Source organism: Triturus cristatus, chromosome 5_2 (genome assembly GCF_964204655.1).
Source record: "Triturus cristatus chromosome 5_2, aTriCri1.1, whole genome shotgun sequence".
NCBI lineage: Eukaryota > Metazoa > Chordata > Amphibia > Caudata > Salamandridae > Triturus > Triturus cristatus.
In genome coordinates, this window is record NC_140588.1 from 497,987,032 (window position 1) to 498,006,816 (window position 19,785).

General features: G+C 43.2%; 1 protein-coding gene across 2 annotated transcripts in view; it reads right to left on the bottom strand.

The window, feature by feature from the left end:
- The window catches only part of BBS9 (Bardet-Biedl syndrome 9), a 1,933,935-nt gene that overhangs the window by 825,950 nt on the left and 1,088,200 nt on the right, over positions 1 to 19,785 (bottom strand). For both annotated transcript variants that reach the window (XM_085607489.1, XM_085607490.1), the window contains exon 17: positions 6,985 to 7,157. In XM_085607489.1, coding sequence (XP_085463615.1) covers positions 6,985 to 7,157 — 173 coding nt within the window. The remainder of the gene's footprint in view (positions 1 to 6,984; positions 7,158 to 19,785) is intronic.

The following is a 19,785-nucleotide window of genomic DNA, read 5'->3' on the forward strand; positions in this document are numbered from 1 at the left end:
GTTTCTTTACAATCCTTTGCTCATCTCCGCTTGCTGCTTTCAGCCCTGGGCTTTCTTTTACCCATCATTATCATGTGTGTGGGCCCAAAGGGTTCAAGTAAGTAAACTAAGACTACAGCTCCCAGAATGCAGTGTTTTCTGACGTGAAAACTCAGCACTATAAACATCGTGACGTAGGTGGTGCCCACCCCAGAGTCAGCCATCTTAACATCCGTGCTGGGTACGTTCTCCATTGCCAGCAGGCAGCCAAACTGTCAAGAGTGAGCCAGTCGGGCCTTTTTAGTCAGCAGGGGTTTGCAAGCTGGGCTTCTTAGTACATATGCACAGTGTTAAAAGTCAGTCAACAAGTCCCAGAATTAGCACCTCATCCCCTGCAAACTACGGTTTTCTTCCTCCCTCCACAACCAACAAAAAACAAACAAAAGAAAAAACAAAACTAGATTGGAGTTGAAGTCATCTCTGGTACCCAGGACCATTGCCATGGGGGGGGGGGGAGAGAACAGTGGGTTCTTTGCTCAGGGCCTGCTGTGTCACCTCAGCATATATTTATATAAATGAAAGCACATCAGGCCTGGTCAGGTAATGTATCGTGAGGAAGCTATGGCAGTTGCACCGCTAGGTGGTGCCAGATTCCAGAGTTGCCTGTTAAAGGGACGTGTCTTACTCTCTCTGCTTCTTCTACTGTGAGGCTTGTCACCAGGCCTTGTAAAACACCGACAATGTGTGATTGTCAGAAACAATGCACAAGAACCTCTTTGTCACAAACCAAAACTCCCCTCAAAAGTCCTCTCCATCAATAAAAGTGTCTTGTCATACTTCTCTCCAATTGGCTTGTATCCCACAAAACAGTGACATGGGTGTATGCTTCTCAGAATATTGTGCCAAAGCTAAGCATACCAGATATTGTACCAGAGGCGGATTCAAAGCAAGCACATATGAGTGGCCCATACCATCATGAACATACTTCCTAACGTTGCCATATTGTTCCATGCCAGCATGGCACCATGTTTCATGTCCTTATGTTTAATTTATTTTGAAGTTTTATATATAAAGCAGGAACTCGACCCAAAGGTATTAGAGGCTTTACATGAGCACCAGTTACATTCATTTTTGGTAAGCACCGGGAGACTCAGTGATTTGCCCAGAATCACAGGATGTTGAGCCGCCAAGATTCGAACCTGGTTCCCCAGATCTAAAGTCGGCAGATCTGGCTGTTAGGCCAATCTTCTCCTTTTTATAAATAATAAATCATTGTTGCCAGGTATTTTAGTCCAATTGATTCAATTTAAAGCAAATTGAGAACACAACTTACAAAATGCACTGATTTGTGAAATAAAAGTCTACTACTACAAACATGGTACCTCATTGACATGAAGCGATCTGGCAACCAATGCAATCAATGACCACATGTACGAAGCAATGTTCCGGTTGCAAACGGCCCAATTCGCAGAATCGGGCCACTTGCGACAGGCAAAACGTATTTTGGGATGTACAAAGCCCAAATTGTGATTTGGTAACTTGTTAACGAATTGCAATTTGGGTTTTACCATTCGGTAGGGGTGTGTTTAGGGCGTCACTCCATAATACCGAATCACAAGGGTATGTATGAATGTTTTGCGACCTGAAAAGGGTTGCAAAACATTCGCTTTTTACCACCAAATTCAATTAGGTGGTAGGATAGGTGTTGGCAGTGTTGTCTGCTCTGTGTCCTCTCCCCATGCCTGGTCCTGTGTCTGTGCTGCCTCCTCGGCTTCGGTGTTGTCACCTTGACTTTCTGGTTCAACTGCAAATACAAAAGCACTACTTAGTGTGTGTCCTACTTTCCATTGTTCACTGAATATTCTGTTTGCATTTAGGTTACCTAAGTGCTGTGTTACATTTGTGGCTTTACTCTTTTGTGTCAACTGCTGATTCATTGCTGTGTGTCATTGCACAACTGTGTTATGTGTGTGATGACATCTCCCATGATGCATTGCTGGGTGGGCTGGAAAATGTGGAATGGAGTTGCATTGTTACTTCGTGAATGGGGCATTCCTGAGTGTGTTATTAGGTTGGTATTGGGTCAGGGCAGATTTAGCATGCATCTTACCTTGTCTGGTGCTGGGCGTGTCGGAGCTGTCGATGTCTGCAACCCTGCTGATGCTTTCAGGCTGTAGGGTGGACTCCACCAACTCCTCAAGGGGTATGGATTCAGGCTCTGTGGATGTACCCCCACCAGTTTTCTTCGCCTCCGCAAGCCTGGTGGCAACCTTGTCCTTCGACCGTGAGTGCATGTTATACCGGCGCTTGCGTAGTTCACCAATGGAGCGCTATGTGACACCTATGGCATTTACCTTTGCCTGTATGTCCAGCCATATTTTGTGCTTTTGATACTCAGGGACATGCAGGGATTTCTTGACAAAAAAGTACCTCATGGCTCTGAACCGTCTTCTCAATGAGTACCTCCTGCTCCTCACTGAATTTGTGTTTTCTTTTCCTGCCAGCTGCATCCATATCCTTCTCTTGTGGATCCATTGTGTATTGGTGGTGTTGCATTTCAGAGTGGTGTGCTGCTCCTCCCAGCATCTGACACAGCCTCAGGCAATCAGGAACAGCATGGGAAGTCACACTTCCTGGGTGTGATGTCATCAAGCTGCACCTGAATTGCAGATTCGCAAAATTTGCGATTTCTTAATAGCAAATTCGCTAATAAGAAATAGCTGTTTTGGAAATCACTATTTAATTTCGCGATTTTTAAGGAATCGCTATATTTTTGCAAAAAGATATTTACATCGCGTTTTGCGATTCTTAATTAGTGATTCTTAGAAAATTGCTATTTGAGAATCGCGAATCACTTTTTTGATACATATGCCCCGTAGTTCTCACCGTAGCGAGCAATAGACTGTTGTAAATGCTACCTCGTCGCCTTTCTGACAATAAAATAGTGAAAAATTATAATTGCTCTTAAGCAAAACTATTTAAACAGATATAGTGTCTACAGATATAATGTTCACAGACTTCAGGACTAGTAGGGCAATAACCAAAGCAGTCAGGCAAACAACTATTCATGCCTGTCGAGCCCGCCAGATTCATCTCAGATATACAAGACCCTCAAAACTTTTGCAGATTTCGCCTTCGATTCTCACTCTGACTCCCACTCAACTACATCTCAGGAGGCCGCAGGCCAGACTGCAGGCCGCCTTCTCACTGGAAAAGACACCCTTGGTCAAAATCTCCCGAGTTTCACCTTTAGCCTTCGGTTTATGACCCTGTGCCACCCGCCGCTCTCACCGCTAAACCTTCACTGGTGGCGATCTGACAGGCTGTGAGGATAATCGTTGTAGGAACACAGAGTTCGGGGCAGCCAGCAGGCGCTTCTGCCATTCTGGCAGGAGAGGAGACTGTCCGTGGCATAACATTAGCCCTCACAGCCCCTGCAGTGCTGGGGGGACTGAGCTCCAGGGGGTCTCCTTCTGTTACTCTGCACGGGTAGGTGGCCCCTGGCCTGAGAGCTCCTGATTGGGTGGTGGGGAGGGGCTTTCCATGTACTTTACAGGGGGGCCCCCTCAAGTAAAGTTATGCCACTGGAGACTGTGGGAGACCAGTGAGGCACAAGCACATCCCAGCTGCTTCTGCAGGCACTGGCTTCAGCTGAAACCCTTCAGAATGATCACGCATCAGTACAAACTCACACGCTGGGGAAGCAGCAACAGAATCGGCACAGAGTGCGAAACAGATGATCTTCTGACTTCTGCCACTGATGACTAAATAACATTATTAAGAGGGTAGGGCTGAATCAAAAGACAAATTAATGGGACCACATTTTCGATCTAGACCCATGTTATAATGTATACAAGAAATGAAGGGTAATATGGAAAAAAAGGTATTATGGGTAATATAGTCTTTAATGTTTTAAAGACTAGATTCAATACACATGCAGATTGTGAATATGCTAATTGAGCAGCCCATCAGAGTAGGAACAGAAAAAGAGTAAACATTTTGGAAAAAGGTTTCTTAGGACTGCAATGTTACTTCAAAAAAAAAAAAAAAAAGACTACCACGCCTTCAGCACTGAAATGTAAGTGTGTGTTTGGTGTAAACAGGCACACACCAAAAGAATAAAAGAATGCAAGGCACTCCCTCATTCTAGAGCATGGACTATGGTGGTTGGATGACTCCTGGGTCTAGATCACTGATACTCATAAGTATGGACTGGGGGCTGTATGCGGCCCTGCTGAACTTTTCATGCGGCCCACCCTGGTGTACAGCAGCACTCCGCTGCTGTTTACTAGAGAGTAGTAACAATAAAAAAGATGAAAAATAAACAGGAAAGCATTTATTTAAAGGTTAAGTGGTGTTAAAGAAAGGAAATAACTATTGAGTCATGCACCACTTAACATTAGGAGCACCTTCATTTTTAAAGTCATCTTGCAGACAAAAGGTAAAAATATCGGGACTCTTCAAAATTCAAAAAGTGTATTTAATTGACATGCAGAACCTTTTCACTTTAGTACATCAAATAATAGTACATTGAGCAGTATTATTTTAGGAGGCTTTGTATAGTACGCATACTAAAGTAATGTATTTTGAGGTCCTTGTATATGTGATAATGAAGAAAAACGCGGTAAAGTGAAAACAAACTATTGCCTAGGATCACACAATTTTGTAAAGTGGAGAAGCCTGGATTAATCCCAATTCACTAAGTAGATGTATATGCTGTGCTTCCCCTATACCCACCTTACTGCCAATGCACCCCCCAAACCCCCAACCCGGTACAACCGCATGCCAGAGGCATCAATGCAGCACCCGGTCACTTCACAGACCACCACACCTTTTGAACCCTGTGAAAATGTTTGTGTGTACCCATGGTCTAGATAAAAAAAGAATCCGCATTAACTACAGCACCGCCCTAGAAAGGGTAACCTGGAAGCAGATGTCCCACGGTCAGGGCCTATGAAAGTGTGGCAACAGAACGAATATTATCATTAGATTTTTAGAATAAATACATTAGTTAGGTTCTCTAACGTCGATGTATAATTAGAAATCAAACTGGCTACAACGAATTTGTCACACTTTTGAAGAAAGCTTTTTCGATTGCCCAGGTGTTCATGTCGTTTTTGGGACTAAAAGTTCATATTTTTGCCTTGAAGGCCTTAATGAAAGGTTATGTGTCCTGATGCACAGGGAGCGCGTAGCCAGCTGGCACTGTCGACCAACAGCTGTCCTGTCCAACAGGAATGTGTCATCGACATACATCAGAACAGGATCCAGGGGGAAAATATCAAAATCCAGAAAAAGCAAGAAGGAAAAAAACTGGAGGCAGTTTGTGAAGGCGCGGTGCCAAGACACGGCTCTGGCTGACTCGCAGCGCAGCCTAGAAGAATGGTGAATTGTTTCCATGCTGGTTCAGCGCACTCATCCTCAGGAGTCCCACCGAGGGCCCGCTATCCATTTGTGCAGGCCTTTCAGGCCGAATCCAAGAACATCTCCTTAAACGCTACCAATTTACCTGTCATGTATCGTTATTGTTGAATTCATGATCCCTTCAGTGTCTTTACACTCACAATCCAAATACAATCCTACAACACACAAAGGTACTGTCACTAAACAAAGAAGGGAGCAAAGTAGTAGAGAGGGAAGGAGGGAGCGAGGGAAAAGAAGGGGAGAGAGAGAGAACAGGGAAGGAAGAAAACTAGAGAAGGAAAAATGGAAGTAAAGAAGGGGAGAGTGAGGGAGGGGAAGGGTGGAGGGTAGAGAGGGTGAGTGGAGCAGTGAATGGGTAGGGAGAAAGGATCCTGGGGTTGCACTATTTTTATTTTGGTGAGAACGCTAGTGAAAGAAATGTTGCTCAAGAAGATTTACATCCACCGATAAACTGTCCACAGGCACCTGAAATCTACAAAAAAGTGAGGGGGTCTCATGAAAAGAAAAAAAAAATGGTTCAGAATCTTACTTAATATTAGATGCGAGATAGATCAGGATTCATCATCACGTATTAATTGCCAAATAACGTGAATCCTCACTCACGCATACAAGGACTCCACAACAATGGACGAGCATACCTGAACAACCGCCTCTCCTTCCACGCACCCAATAGAAGCCTTCGATCAGCTGACCTCTCTCTGGCCACCTTCCAACGCATCTACAGGAGCAGATGGGAGGAAAGTCCTTCTCCTACCTCGCAGCCAAAGCCTAGAATGACCTCCCCCTTCACCTCTGGCAAGTCCCCACGCTGCTCCAGTTCAGGAAGGACCTCAAGACCAGGCTTTTTGGATGACCACAGCATTGAACAGACCACCCCACCAGTGCCTTCAGACCCTTGAGGGTGAGTAGCTGCGCTTTACCAACCCCTGATTGATTGATTGACGTGAATATTTGAAAAGTGCTGATATAGCGCTACCGTGGGCGTTATCTTGAAATAACTGCCTGCTAGCAGAGTTAGTGGTCCCTTGACAAAAGAGTGGGAGCCTGATGTGTGGGAAGAGCATTTATCTTCTCTATAATCCAAAGTGAAATAGCGCCAATTTTAGGACTGGATATGTGACCTTACAAAGCACTCCAGCGAACCCCTGTATTTAAAGAACAAAGCTGATGATTCTCGAAAGAGGCGAACAGCTCTGCGACAGCGACTACTGATAAAACACCCAATAAGAATGTGTAATGAAATACATTTGGAAAACGCTCAGCAGAAAAATTCTCTATGGCACGCAGATTACAGAGGAACTGAGGGAAGCTGCGGTGAGAAGTGGGGGGTTTAAGGAAAGGACACGTGGGGGCGAGTGTCACTAGTAATGCGGTCAGCACAAGTCCAACAGGGCCCCCTAGTGTAACATCTCAATTGTGCTCTGTGTCAAGGATTGGATTCAGGGAACAAACGTCAATCAGCTCGAGAAGGAGATATTACAGCAGAGAATGGCGTTACTCCACCCTACCAAAGCAGACACTTTGCTGCAAGGCAGGGCCTTGAATTGTGCCCCATTAAACATTAACAGCCAAACTGCATACCTGGAAATGCTGATCAATTAATTCGAAGTACTCCTGCAGCGGGAGTGGCCCAGAGAAAGAGCAGGCGAAGTCACTGCTCCCTTGCTTTCGGAAATGTTCTTCGAATCGAAGGAGGAGCTCTTTCAGCAGCAGCCACAGTTCTTCAAATTCTTCACTCTGGATTCTGTACCGCTCTTTGCAGAAAGAAATACAAGCAGGGTCATTACAAATGTTGCATGGCAGGGACAAAAAGCCTCTTGACTCTACGAACACGCTTCTCTTGACATATTTTATTCCATTTGTTTATAGTTTCCAGTGTAGCAGGAATGGCTAATATTTTCAAAATCACGGACAACACTATACCTCCAAATTCACTTTTAGTTATGCTCAGGAAAGAAATGGTGAGAACCAATCAGTTCATTACACACCTAAATATTGTTTAGGTGTGGCAAAAAAATGGATTTGAAGGCATAAAATACAGATCTTTATTGGCAGATTTAGAATTCGCATTTTCTTTACATGCACATTTGCTTAATTCACTTGTTTCATTAACATCATAATAACACAACATTTAAGAAACACAGAAATAGTAGAAGCGTTATAGAAACAAAAAAACATACTTAAAAATTGTACAAGACTGATTAACTCACTTTCAAATGTATTTGTATGTCGGAGTAGAGTCGGCAAAAGGGGAGGAAGGAGCTATTATGGGGGATGACTATGCAAGCCATTAGTCATAAGTCACTATGCAAGCCCCTGTGACCACTCTCAAAGTAACAACTTCGTCAAAATTCCTGTTTCCCATGCAATTTATTACATTGGTAGAATATGTTAAAATTATGCCTGCAAGAAGCAGGAGTAGATCTGCTTGTATAATGTAATGTCCAACTAGTTACTACAGAATATGAAATACGTTTATTCAAGTCACGTGTACACTATAAAAAACAATAAACACAATAGAAAATTGAAGATGACTTTTCAAAATGACAGCTTATTCCTTTAATTTTTTAATTTTTATAAAAAAAAAGTAGTATCTGTTACTTTAATGAACACAGGCTGCTTTAAAACAATTTTTACCATTTGGGAAACAAATGCAGGCGTAGAGGTCAGCTGTCCCTTAAAAGCCTCCATCCCTGCATTGCCATACAATCAACAAGCATTTGCAATGCAATCGGTCTCGCCTTTGAGACCTTATATGTATTTAGCTATGCAGCACGTTAGCCTGGGTGCCGAAACATCTAATGTTCTTTAACATGGAGGGGAAGTAAGCAACAAACTGCGTGACACGCCAGGTATGGGAACACATGGAGAGAAATATTGCCTTTCAGCGGGAAATGGTATAGTCCAAAGCTCTGTTTTTAATATAAAATCAGGGCTTTCGGTGGTCATATCACTGAAAATACAAGATTTAAAAAAAATATTATTGCCTACGGGTGCTTGTGGAAGACGATTTCTATGGACTGGAATCTAGAGAATGCTAAAGTTATTCTGGTATTTTACTGACCTCTGCTGGTCGTTTTCTATCAAGACAGTTAAATAGAGGCAGTTGAACAGAAAAAAAGTCCCTAAGCGGAAGCAGACATGTCCTAGGGATGATCTCCAGAGCCCACAAACTACATATACATATAAGTTTATATAAGTATATACTAAAGTATATACAAGAGGTCTCGAATGCTCGACCTAAAATGGGTAGCTAATTAAGCAGGTTGACTTGCAACACTCTGCAAAAGGACAATTTGTGATGCAACATATTGGAACACAGGCCGTGTTGCAAGTTCTATCCTCATTCACAAAACATTTAGTTTCCAAAGAGCACATCTCTGGTTTGAGAAATATTATTGAAACCCTAAAGGCACTCCCAACATTAACTTCAATCATTGATTAATCTGCTTTTAATTTCTTTATGTGCATGTGAGGGATCATCCTACTGGTCCTATGACTACTTGTTCATATAGAAAAATGCACGCATCAACGAGTGGTTTGTGTCACCTTCCTCACTAACTGCTATACAGACGGGTCTTTTGCTCTCTTGCAGAATCAGATTCCTCACTCTTACAACTCCTTAGTTGAAATATTGATCAAAACCTTGAGAAAATGGAGTGTTTACCATATCCACACAAAGGGCATAATTTAGAACTCGGTGGATGGGTTATTCCGTCGTAATGGTGATGGCTATCCCATCAGCCAAAATATAAATCCCATTACATCCTTTGGGATTTATATTTTGGTGGACCGGATATCCATTACTGTTGTAACGGAGTAACCCGTCTGCCAAGTTCTTAATCAGCCACAAAATCTTTCCGGGTATAATAAATCAGTGTAACTTTTGTTTCAACAATTATCCTTCAACTTTTATCATTTCATCGGTATTCCCTGCAGCCAAAATGCATTTTGGGCTAGATGCCCTTATTCAGGGACCAGGTTGTGGGTGTTGTGTCCAATTCCAGAGGAAAACCTGGTCATTTTCCAAGGCATCTTCTTCCCCTGGTGAGAGATGAGAGGAGATGGAATGAAGGCCGGCAGACGAAAGCAGGCATCCAGATCATGTTCGAAAGATACAAACAACTACTCTACCTGTCAGAGACTAAGTTATATGCAGCAGTGCGATCAGGTCTCCAACACTGGATCTGAGTAATTAATATTTATTAGGCAAGTCGTTCAACAACCCTCTTTGAATGGTTATTTTGCAACGCCACCTACACAAGTCCCTTCTCAAAATCAGAGACTCTTCGCAAAAAGTCAGTACGCAATTTGCAACTACTTTTGCAAACGGACTCTTAGTAAATCTGGCCAAAGGGTTCTAAAACAAAATGTCAAACAGTTTTATCCTAAGGCTCCATTACCTGCTTAATACTCCTCCAGCACCCCACACGCTCTCACCAAATCCCTCATGAACCTGAACAACTTCATACAGCAAGAATTTAGCATGAAAAGCTAAAACAGAAAACAGGCCAATGCAGTCTCTTTTCATCGAAGGAAACTCAAGAACCTTCTCCATTACATCCCTTTTCGATCAATCAATCAATCAATCAATCAAGTGACTTGTAAAGCATGACTACTCACCACTAAGGGTCTCAAGGTGCAGGGGTTGGGGTCTGCTGATCCGAAGGCACTGTGGTTCAGTCGAAGAGTCAGGGCATGATGTCTTTCCGAATTGAGGCAGTGATGGTGATTGCCTGAGGTGGAGAGGCAGGGCGTTCCAGGCCTTTGCTGAGAGGTAGGAGAAGGATCTTTTTCCAGCTGTGGTCTTGCCATGGTATTGAACTTGAGGGCACAACTGAGGGCTCTGCTATACATCTCAAATTAGCCTGCATCAAAGACATTTACGCTGTGCACCCCAATTATCAGACTGTATGATCGCAGGAGGTCAAATATGTGGTATACTAAACAAAAGGATCCACCTGTAGATTGGTTTCTTTCAGTGAGAATGCTCTCTTTGTCAAAGGTGTATTTCCTACCATGGTAGGAAGCACACAGTGTTTGCTTAAATACCCCTCACACACCAAAAGAGCCCTTGGTGTCATGCTTCATCATGGAGGTCTTCCCGTCCCGCTGCGGGACGGGGCGTGCTACAACCTGCGACTACGTGGGAGCACTGATCTTCAGTACTATGTGTGGTGTAGAAGTTGAGAGAGGAAGGGTTTGGGGTGAGTAAGACAGGTGAAATTTAAAAAGTACCTGGCCCCTGTGGACTAAGAAACTTTAATATTCCCTGGAGCTTGTCCTGTTAAAAGCAGTGGGTCGGAGGTTACCTACGTGTAATGTGCAGATACTGCTAACAAAGTCAACAAGCTCTGGGGCTTCTTCGTCAGGACTACAACTGTTCCCTTCTGTACTCACTATGTTACCGTACTAAGTATCGATAAAGTGAAACTAGTGATATGTACAAGTAAGTGAAAAAAATGCAAATAATCATGCACTGTATACAGTACCCATTTGGTATTCTAATAGTTAATTTAATTGTTTGCGAGACAATGCTCCATGAGCCTCAAGCTTTGTCACTATAAAAACTCTGCGACAAATTTTCCGTCATTTGGGATTTCTGCACAAGGCCCAAGCTACTATCTCTCTTGTTCTGTCCAAACTCGATTACGCCAATAGCCTCTACCACGGATCACCTTTAACGACCATGAAAAGACTACAACGGATTCAGAACTCGGCTGTCAGACTACTCTTGCATATCAAACCGCGAGACCAAATCTCACCTGCCTTGAAAGCCTTGCATTGGTTACCGGTTGCCAGAAGATCCCCATTCAAGCTGCTTTGTATCACCCACAAAGCAATACATGGAATGGGACCGCTCTTCATCAGAAATAAAATGACCAAACACCAGGGCCAGACTGGCCGTAGCGGGCACCGGGCATTTCCCCGGTGGGCCGCCAGGGTTGGGGGCCGGTTTTGGGCCCCTGGGGGCTGATTCTGTTACAGGGCCGTTTTTGCAGCATAGCTGCAATATCGGCCACTGTAACAAAGTCGTCTGAAACCGGCCGTGGCAAACAGCTCAGCTGCACCCCCAACCTCCCGGGGGGCCGGCCGAGCACTTTACCAGGGCTGGTTTTGGTTCCCAGTTCGGCACTGCCAAACACATTCAACAAAGGAACCTCCGCTCTAAAATGGCATCTCGCCTCAAAATCCCATGATACAAGAAAAAAAACCATGGGTGCCACATCCTTCTCTGTTCAGGCAGCCAAACTATGGAACTCTTTACCCCCCAACATAAGATCCACGGACAGCCACCTTATCTTCAGAAAACTGCTCAAGAATTGGCCCTTACCCACATAAGTACCATACGCAAACAGAAATTTACAGCATATACCTCTCTATATAATAATTTATTTTTACTATAAATATGTACCTATCTTTGTGTATTGCTTTGTATAAACATGTAGAATAATTATGTTAAAAAAAATATGTATATTAAAGTACAATAAAACACAAAAATCGGAGTTTATCTGCTGCATCTTTGGTCAACATGTACTTCTTCCATTGTGCATCTATGTACCTTCCATGTACTTGGATCTGTGTGTTTGTTGCTTTACTCCTGAAAAGCATATCCAATGCACTACCCTATTTCTCATTCTGTACCTCTATCAATATCTTTAATCTACATATACCTACCCCTTTATGCATCTATATACTTTCAAAGTACTTATAGATCTATATATTTATTACTTTCTTCTAATTTAGCATATCCAATGTACTACCCTATTCCTCACCCTATACTTCTCTCAATAAATCTTCTAACCCAACTTTCTGACTCATCTCAAACTTGTTTCTACTACTCTTTCCAATGCACTACCCTATTTCTCACTCTATACATCTATCAATATATCCTCTACACCCACTCTCTCATTTTTCCCAGACCCCATACCACTATTATGATCCCCAAAATAACCCTTTATAGAATCTCCCTTACTCTACCCATCCTTGCATCATCTGACACCTCTTTTACTATTCCGATCCCCAAAACAAACCTTTCTAATCTCTTCCCTCTGACTCTTCCCATCCACAACCCCTTTTTACTCATCCAAAAGCCTCCTCTTACTGCTATGACCTCCCCCCAAAAAATAATCAAAATCCTTCACTCTCCTATCACCCCACTATCCTTTTTATTCAGAAATAACAGACTAACATGTTCACTTCTCAAATTTCATATTCCACTATACTAATTCACCACTAATCCTGTATGGGTCCCAGAGAAGTGTGCTACTCACCAAAAAAGTGCTTCAACACCTCATCAGAGGTAAGCAAGCATTATATAAATGCAAACCTTTCTCCCTCTTCTATCCCTCCGCTACCTTTCTCTATCCAACTGAATAGCACATCCACCTCTCAAACTACTTTCATATTTCACTATACTAATTTTCAACACTAATCCTTTATGGGTTCTGGAGTAGTGTGCTACTCGCCAATAAAGCGCTTTAACACCCCATCAGGGATACAAGCGCTATATAAATGCAAACCTTTCCCCTTTTCTACCCGTCTCCAAACCTTCTCAATCCAAATAACTGACTAACCTATCCACCACTCAAATTACTTTCATATTTCACTACAATAATTCAACACTAACCCTTTTTGGGTTCCAAAGTAGCGTGCTACTCACCAAAAAAACAAAAAGGTGCTTCAAACCCCATCAGGGGTAGCAAGCACTATATAAATACAAACCTCTTTCCCTCTTCTATCCTGCCGCTACCCTTCTCTATCCAAATAACTGAATAACTTTTCCACCACTCAAATCACTTCATATTTCACTATACTAATTTTCAACACTCTTCCTTTTATGGGTTCTGGTGTAGCGTGCTACTCGCCAGAAAAGCGCTTCAACACCCCCTCAGGGGTAACAAGCGCTATATGAATGCAAACCTTTCTCCCCCTTCTATCCTTCCACTATCCTTCTCACTCCAAATAACTGACAAATATCCATCACTCAAATTACTTTCATATTTCACCATACTAATTCACCACTAATCCTTTATGGTTTTCTGGAGTAGCGTGCTACTGCCCCCCCCCCTACAAAAAAGGCGCTTCAACACCCCATTAGGGGTAACAAGCGCTCTATAAATACAAACCTTTTTTCCTCTTCTATCCTTCCGCTATCCTTCCGAATCCAAATTACTGACTAGCCTATATACCACTTTAATTACTTTCATATTTCACTATACTAATTTAACACTAATCCTTTATGTGTCACGGAGTAGCGTGCTACTCGCCAAAAAAGCGATTTGACGCCTCGTCAGGGGTAGTAAGTGCTATATAAATGCAATTACAATACAATTACAATGTTGTCTTAACACGATGGTGGAACTTTTTGTTCTGTTCACTGTCCTGACTCTTATTATAACCTTCGTCTGCTTCTGTCTATTGATCATTGCAGCACATATTTTCTGTTCAAGAATCATTTCCGTTCAATAAACAATGAAAACATCCCTTTGTGTATTCTTTGTATATATATCTCCGAGCAAGAGAGAGCACGAGTGTATGAGTGAAAGGTTCTAGGTATGTCACCTTAGTTCCTGAGGAAACAGGGTTGTCATGTTCAGTGGTTGCCAGAACTGTTCAGTGACTGTCTAGGTTTAGGGGGGATTATGATTTGAGCTAGCTGGTCTAAGGGACAACATATCCTGTGGGGGTGCACGGAATCAGTCTGGCAAAATCCAAAAGTCTATGTCGTCCACAAACGTCCAGTTTCTACTGATTAGTGGAAACTACACGACATGGTGCCACCAACATTGGTTGGGGTCCTATTTTGTATGGATCAACTGAGTAGTTCAATCATGCCTTCTCGGAGATCCCTACACACCTTTTAAATCAGAGAAGGCTGTGGTGGTAGGGTATATCCTCCTTAGCGGAGTAGGTATACTCTATGTATTGGCTATTGGCAATTTAGGCTTGAAAGAATCTTATTCCAACTGTGTTAGCCTACTCTGTAATTCATGTCTTGCATATATGGCAGAAAACATCTCTGAGAACTGCAGATATGCAGTCACTCAGAAACTACTACAAAATGGTCTCACACTAGATGGTGGGGACGTTTCCTTCATGATAGAAACTCATGAAGCATATAGAACAGAGGTGTTTTATTCTTGGGTACATTCCCAGCTGCAGATGATGTAACATGAGTAGTTCACAAATACACTGAGGACTGTAATACCAGATGAATACACTCCATATGAGGCAACAGAAGTTCCTCTCACTTACCAAGAACATGTTAATTGGTTTAAAGGCGCCCTCCCACACATCATAGAAAACGTGAGACTGGGCCCATTGGACAATGAGGGGGCGACATGACCAGTCCTAGCCAAACACACTCTGCATTCCGGTATTAACAATTTGACCACAGGGTAGCTGTATGAATTATACAATAATCTAGTAATAATATACAGATGCATTAAACAGTTCATGATGCGAACATTAATATTTACTCCTACACAAGCTGTTTAAGCTGCACCACTGCAATTGGTCACACTGGGCATTAGCCCACAAACACTGAATGCAGTTATGGGAAAGGTTCTCACCAAGATGGAAGAAACTCAGTTTTGGATTGCAAAAAAAACAAATCAGCTAGAAGCAGTGTTTCCCCATACAGACCAGTAGGAAAAACACAGAATATTGACAATGTGCTTGCCAATGGTGATGGATCCTCCTGCAGAGGACCGTGCTACTTGGGGTAGTCTTTGCTGCAGTACACACAAGAACACAAGGTACCCCTTCAGTGGCGTTCTAACTGAAGCATTGAAACAGGTCCAGAATGAGCACGGGGCAGCACCGGCCCTGGACTTAGGGATGAAATTGATGGGCAACTTTGCCGCAGTATCAGCCATAATGTTGAGCAACATTAAAGGGGAAGCAACAGCATTAGCTACATGCCAACACCTGAGGGATTTGACTCCTGCACAGCAGGAGCGTGAATTACCCAAAATTATCGAATAAACCTATGCTATGCTTGGTAAAGATTATTTGGGAGCCAGACCTAGGAAACCACAGTGGAAGAGTAGTTCTGGAAAGGATAACTCTAAGCAAGCACAAGACTCTTCGACAAAGAAGAAGCGGGACAATAAGAAAAACAAGGATAAAACAAAATCACGGGGTGTGTCTTCTCACAGTAAACCACTCAGAAACGTTATAATTAATGGAACAGTGATAATGTTAAACCGCCTGACAGGTATCAGGATACTGATACACGTTCCTCTTGTTCTTTCCAGGATTCATCCAATAAATGTTCGGAGTGAGGAAGACAGTCAGACAGCAGATCAGAGGAGCATAGGAAACTAAGGAAGGACTCACAACACTTGTCAAACTACATTATTAAGCAAGAAGAAAACCCTAAAACATCTAAACCTCAATTCAAAAAGAAGAAGGTAGCCGGACTTAAAGTCAGGCATGCCACAGATATTGAGGACTTTGCATTTGAATGGGGAATGGGTATTGACAATGTTGGACAGTGCGGCAGAAGTCACAATAGTTTGCCAGAACCTGATGGATTATCTAGCAGGAGTAGCGCTGAGAGAGTTTATCATGGTGGGAACACCAGACTCCAGGGTAAGCATTCCACATTGTTTATACGAAGTCCAATTACGGCTTGAGGGAGATGTGCCCAGGTTTATTAAGGCTCTTTTTTGAGAGGACTTACTCAAGGAAACAAAACTCTTCTGGCTAAAAAGGATTGGCCACCTGATTTCGTAATGGATTGCCCAAAGGGGGAAACAGTGTTTTACCAGCCTTTTCTGACCTTGTTCCAGAATCAGTTATACATTCATACGCCAAGGAGAGGGCTCTAGCGCTAGCTCCTGCGTTATATACTGCAACCATGTGGGGTGGGATGACAGTTCACCTAATCATGACATTCCATTAAGGACAACCCCACAACCTCAAAGACAATATCCAATAAAAAACTAAGAAAAACAGCAAGTTAGGGAAATCCTAGAACAACTTGAATTCCAAGGTGTAATAGAATGCTGCACTTCTTCAATTAATAATCCTTTGTTTTCGGTAATTAAACCAGATCATTCATATGATCTAGTATTAGATTACAGACATTTAAATGCAACTATCCACACATTTGCAGTACAAAACACACACAGTGCGGCAGTAATGAATAACATTGTGTGGAAGAAATACAAAAAAACACTAGATATCTTGAATGGATTTTTCTGCCAAAATATAGAGCCTGGAATCTGATATTGGACAGCCTTCACCACGCTATGTCATCATAAACAATTCTGCCATTTATTTCAAGGGTATAAGAATAGCTGTGGGCTGTTCTCAGCCAGACTTCTAGAACTACTTCAACATTTTGATGATCAGGCATTGTCTTATGTCGATTACATATATTTGGCGGACGCTGACCTTATGGAAAACTTGACCAGAGGGGACCGCATAATTCTGGGGTTTGCTCACATGGCCTATAGATTTAATTTTAAAAAATCAAAAATTGTCTCTCAGTGTTTTATTTCTGGGATACCAGTTGTCAAGCGAGTGCAAAAGCCCGGCAACCCATTTTTTTAGAAAAATGTGTGTTGCTCCAACCACGAACAACTCTAAAAGACTACAATCAATATTAGGATTCCTACATTTTGGCAGAACATATATTCCAGATTATGCAGAACAGATAAAACCATTCTATGACTTGATACGTCCAGACTTTTCAAGTAGCTTCCAAACACTTATACACACATGTAAACACAAAAAACTAGGTATCAATGCTGAAATGTGTTTTGCATCTGCTAAAAAAATACTAACAGCAGTACAGACTGCTGCTGCAGCGAGAGAGCATTACTGTAGTGACTCCGGTACCAACCTTAGTAGCAGATACCAGAGCAAGTGTTCCAAATGCTGAAGCTCTACATCCAAGATAGATACTATGGGCAAACTCACCCACTATAACAGATGTAGATTACACATTTTATTCTACACTACAAACATAAGCATTCCTTCAGTACGAACAAGAATATCCTCTGCTTAATGAAATCATGCCTCTAGATCACTATGACTATATCATTTGCACTGATGGTTCTGCTCAGCCTGCTGTAGGGACAAAACACCAATACTTAGCCGCATGCACAGTTATAGGTGATTTCACAGTGCAGCAGGCAGAATTAAAGGCTCTAGTACTGGTGCTACAGAATACGGATGCTGGATTTCCCACACTAATAGTGAGACTCGTATTATTGTGCACAGTCATATACTGAGTACCTACATTATTGGAGCCAGAATTAATTCAGAGACTAAAAAGGCGGCACAGTAAAGCATGAGCTGCTTTAGGAACAGGTGGTGAAGCTGAAAGAATGCTTGCCACGGGCTCATCTCATTCTCATACTGAGCCGTCAACATGTTGGCGTTCATGTTGTAGGAAATTCATTGGCTGATAAAGCCGCAAAGGTGACAGTTCACACTGCTGTGGTTGCTGCAATCAATCGTTCTAGTGCAAGGATTGACAGAGACATCATGATGACTGTCAATGCTGTTCGCAATGACAAGTTAGATGCGCAAAACAAACCTTATGCTCAGACTCCAGGAGTGGGGGACAGAGTAATACCAAACAGTGACCGCAGACTGGGATTAACTCTAGCTGCACATGAGGGTCTGGCTTCTGCACATGCAGGGGTGGCTGCTACAATTTCACTATTGCAGCAACGCTATTGGTGGCCAGGTCTTCACATAAAGACCAAGAACTTTGTTCTCAGGTGCAACATCTGCCAGCAAATTAAGGATTCCACTGTGCCGTGTCCACCTCAAATGCCTCTGCTAATTTCAAACAAGCCATTGGCTTGTGTTTACTTGGACCACTGTGGCCCCCCTATCGTTAGATGGGGCTTACAAGTATATCATGGTGGCAGTGGATTCCTGCACTCGATTCCTTTGGGTCTGGCCACAGCGATCAGCTGATGCCCGAAATGTTGTAAAGGCTCTGCGAGTCTTCACAGGGACATACGCAGTTGGCACATTACATTCTGACCAGGGCCCGGCGTTTAGCTCTCGGGCTTACAAAGAGGCCAAGGGAAGTTTGGGTGTGACCCTGCGTTTCTTGTCTCCATACCATCCCGAGGGAAATGCGGTAGTGGAGAGGAAAAACCATGACTTAAAGCAGTCCTTGGCAGTAAGGGTCTTAGGCGCTGGTCGCAGTTGTGTCCATCACCTATATGGGGCCAGAAGGCTTTAAATAACATGCTAAGAAAGTCCCTGGGAGGTCAGACTCCCTATGAGATCCTTTTGGGGGTTCAAGATGTTGGTCCCATACCTCGACAATAGCAAATTTTAGGTAATCACTATCTCAGAAATGCAAAATGGTATGTAAGAAAATAGTGATTACCTATCAGCGATTCTTAACCCCTTCGCCACGGCAGGAATTCCGCCGCGGCGCTGGGGGGGGGGGTTTGGGGGCTGCGCGGTGGCGCTGTGCTCGTGACGGAACCACTCCGTCACGAGCCACGGTTGAGCTGTGCTCATGACGGAGTGGTTCCGTAACGTCTCCGCCCACTGCGCTAATCGCCCGCACAGGCGGGGAATTAGCGCCGCGTGGGCAGAGCGGCCGCCAACGGCCGTAGCATGACGGAAACACTCCGTCATGAGCACAGCGCAACCGTGGCTCATGACGGAGTGGTTCCGTCATGAGCGGGGAAGGGGTTAAAGATTCGCAATGTGAGGGGCATGAGTGCGCTACATGGCACTTTGAAAATTTTATTTTTTGTGCATTTTCAAAATTGGCTATTTTGCACGTGCAATCAGTTGAATTTAGCAATTTGCATTGTTTGCAAATGCAAAATGATGGCCCTGAATGACTTCCGGGATGAACAAAGCAACGTCCAAGTAAAACGCACTGCCACTGGAGAAGGGAAGGGAAGGTAGTTTCGGCGAGGCCCGGCTGGATCCTGAAAGTCAGGGATTTGGTCAGAGAAAAGATTGTGGACAAAAAGGAATTTGGGTCATCGTATAGAGCGCCTGTGCCTGTCCTGCTGTTGAAGGTACACAAGCTGTACTTTTACCGCCCCTTACCAGCCGTTGTGACAAAAGGTTTGTCTCCATTGATCCGATCAAACCACACAATTTGGCAGATTCTCCACAGTAAGCTCTGTGGACTCCTGGGTAACTATCAGTTTCCTCTCGCTACCATACAGGAGGTTCAGATGGAAGCTTTAATTACGGATAAAGCTGGCTCTCTTCAACAAGAGACAGCACTAAACAACAACCACAACAACTATACAGTCAACAAGTACAGAAACACAAATTGCAATTCAGAATCCTGAAAAGAACAAGGTCTATGTCAATGTACTACAGATCGAGTCTCCAACAAGTTCAACACAACCTGCTGAGCTGCTAAGGTGA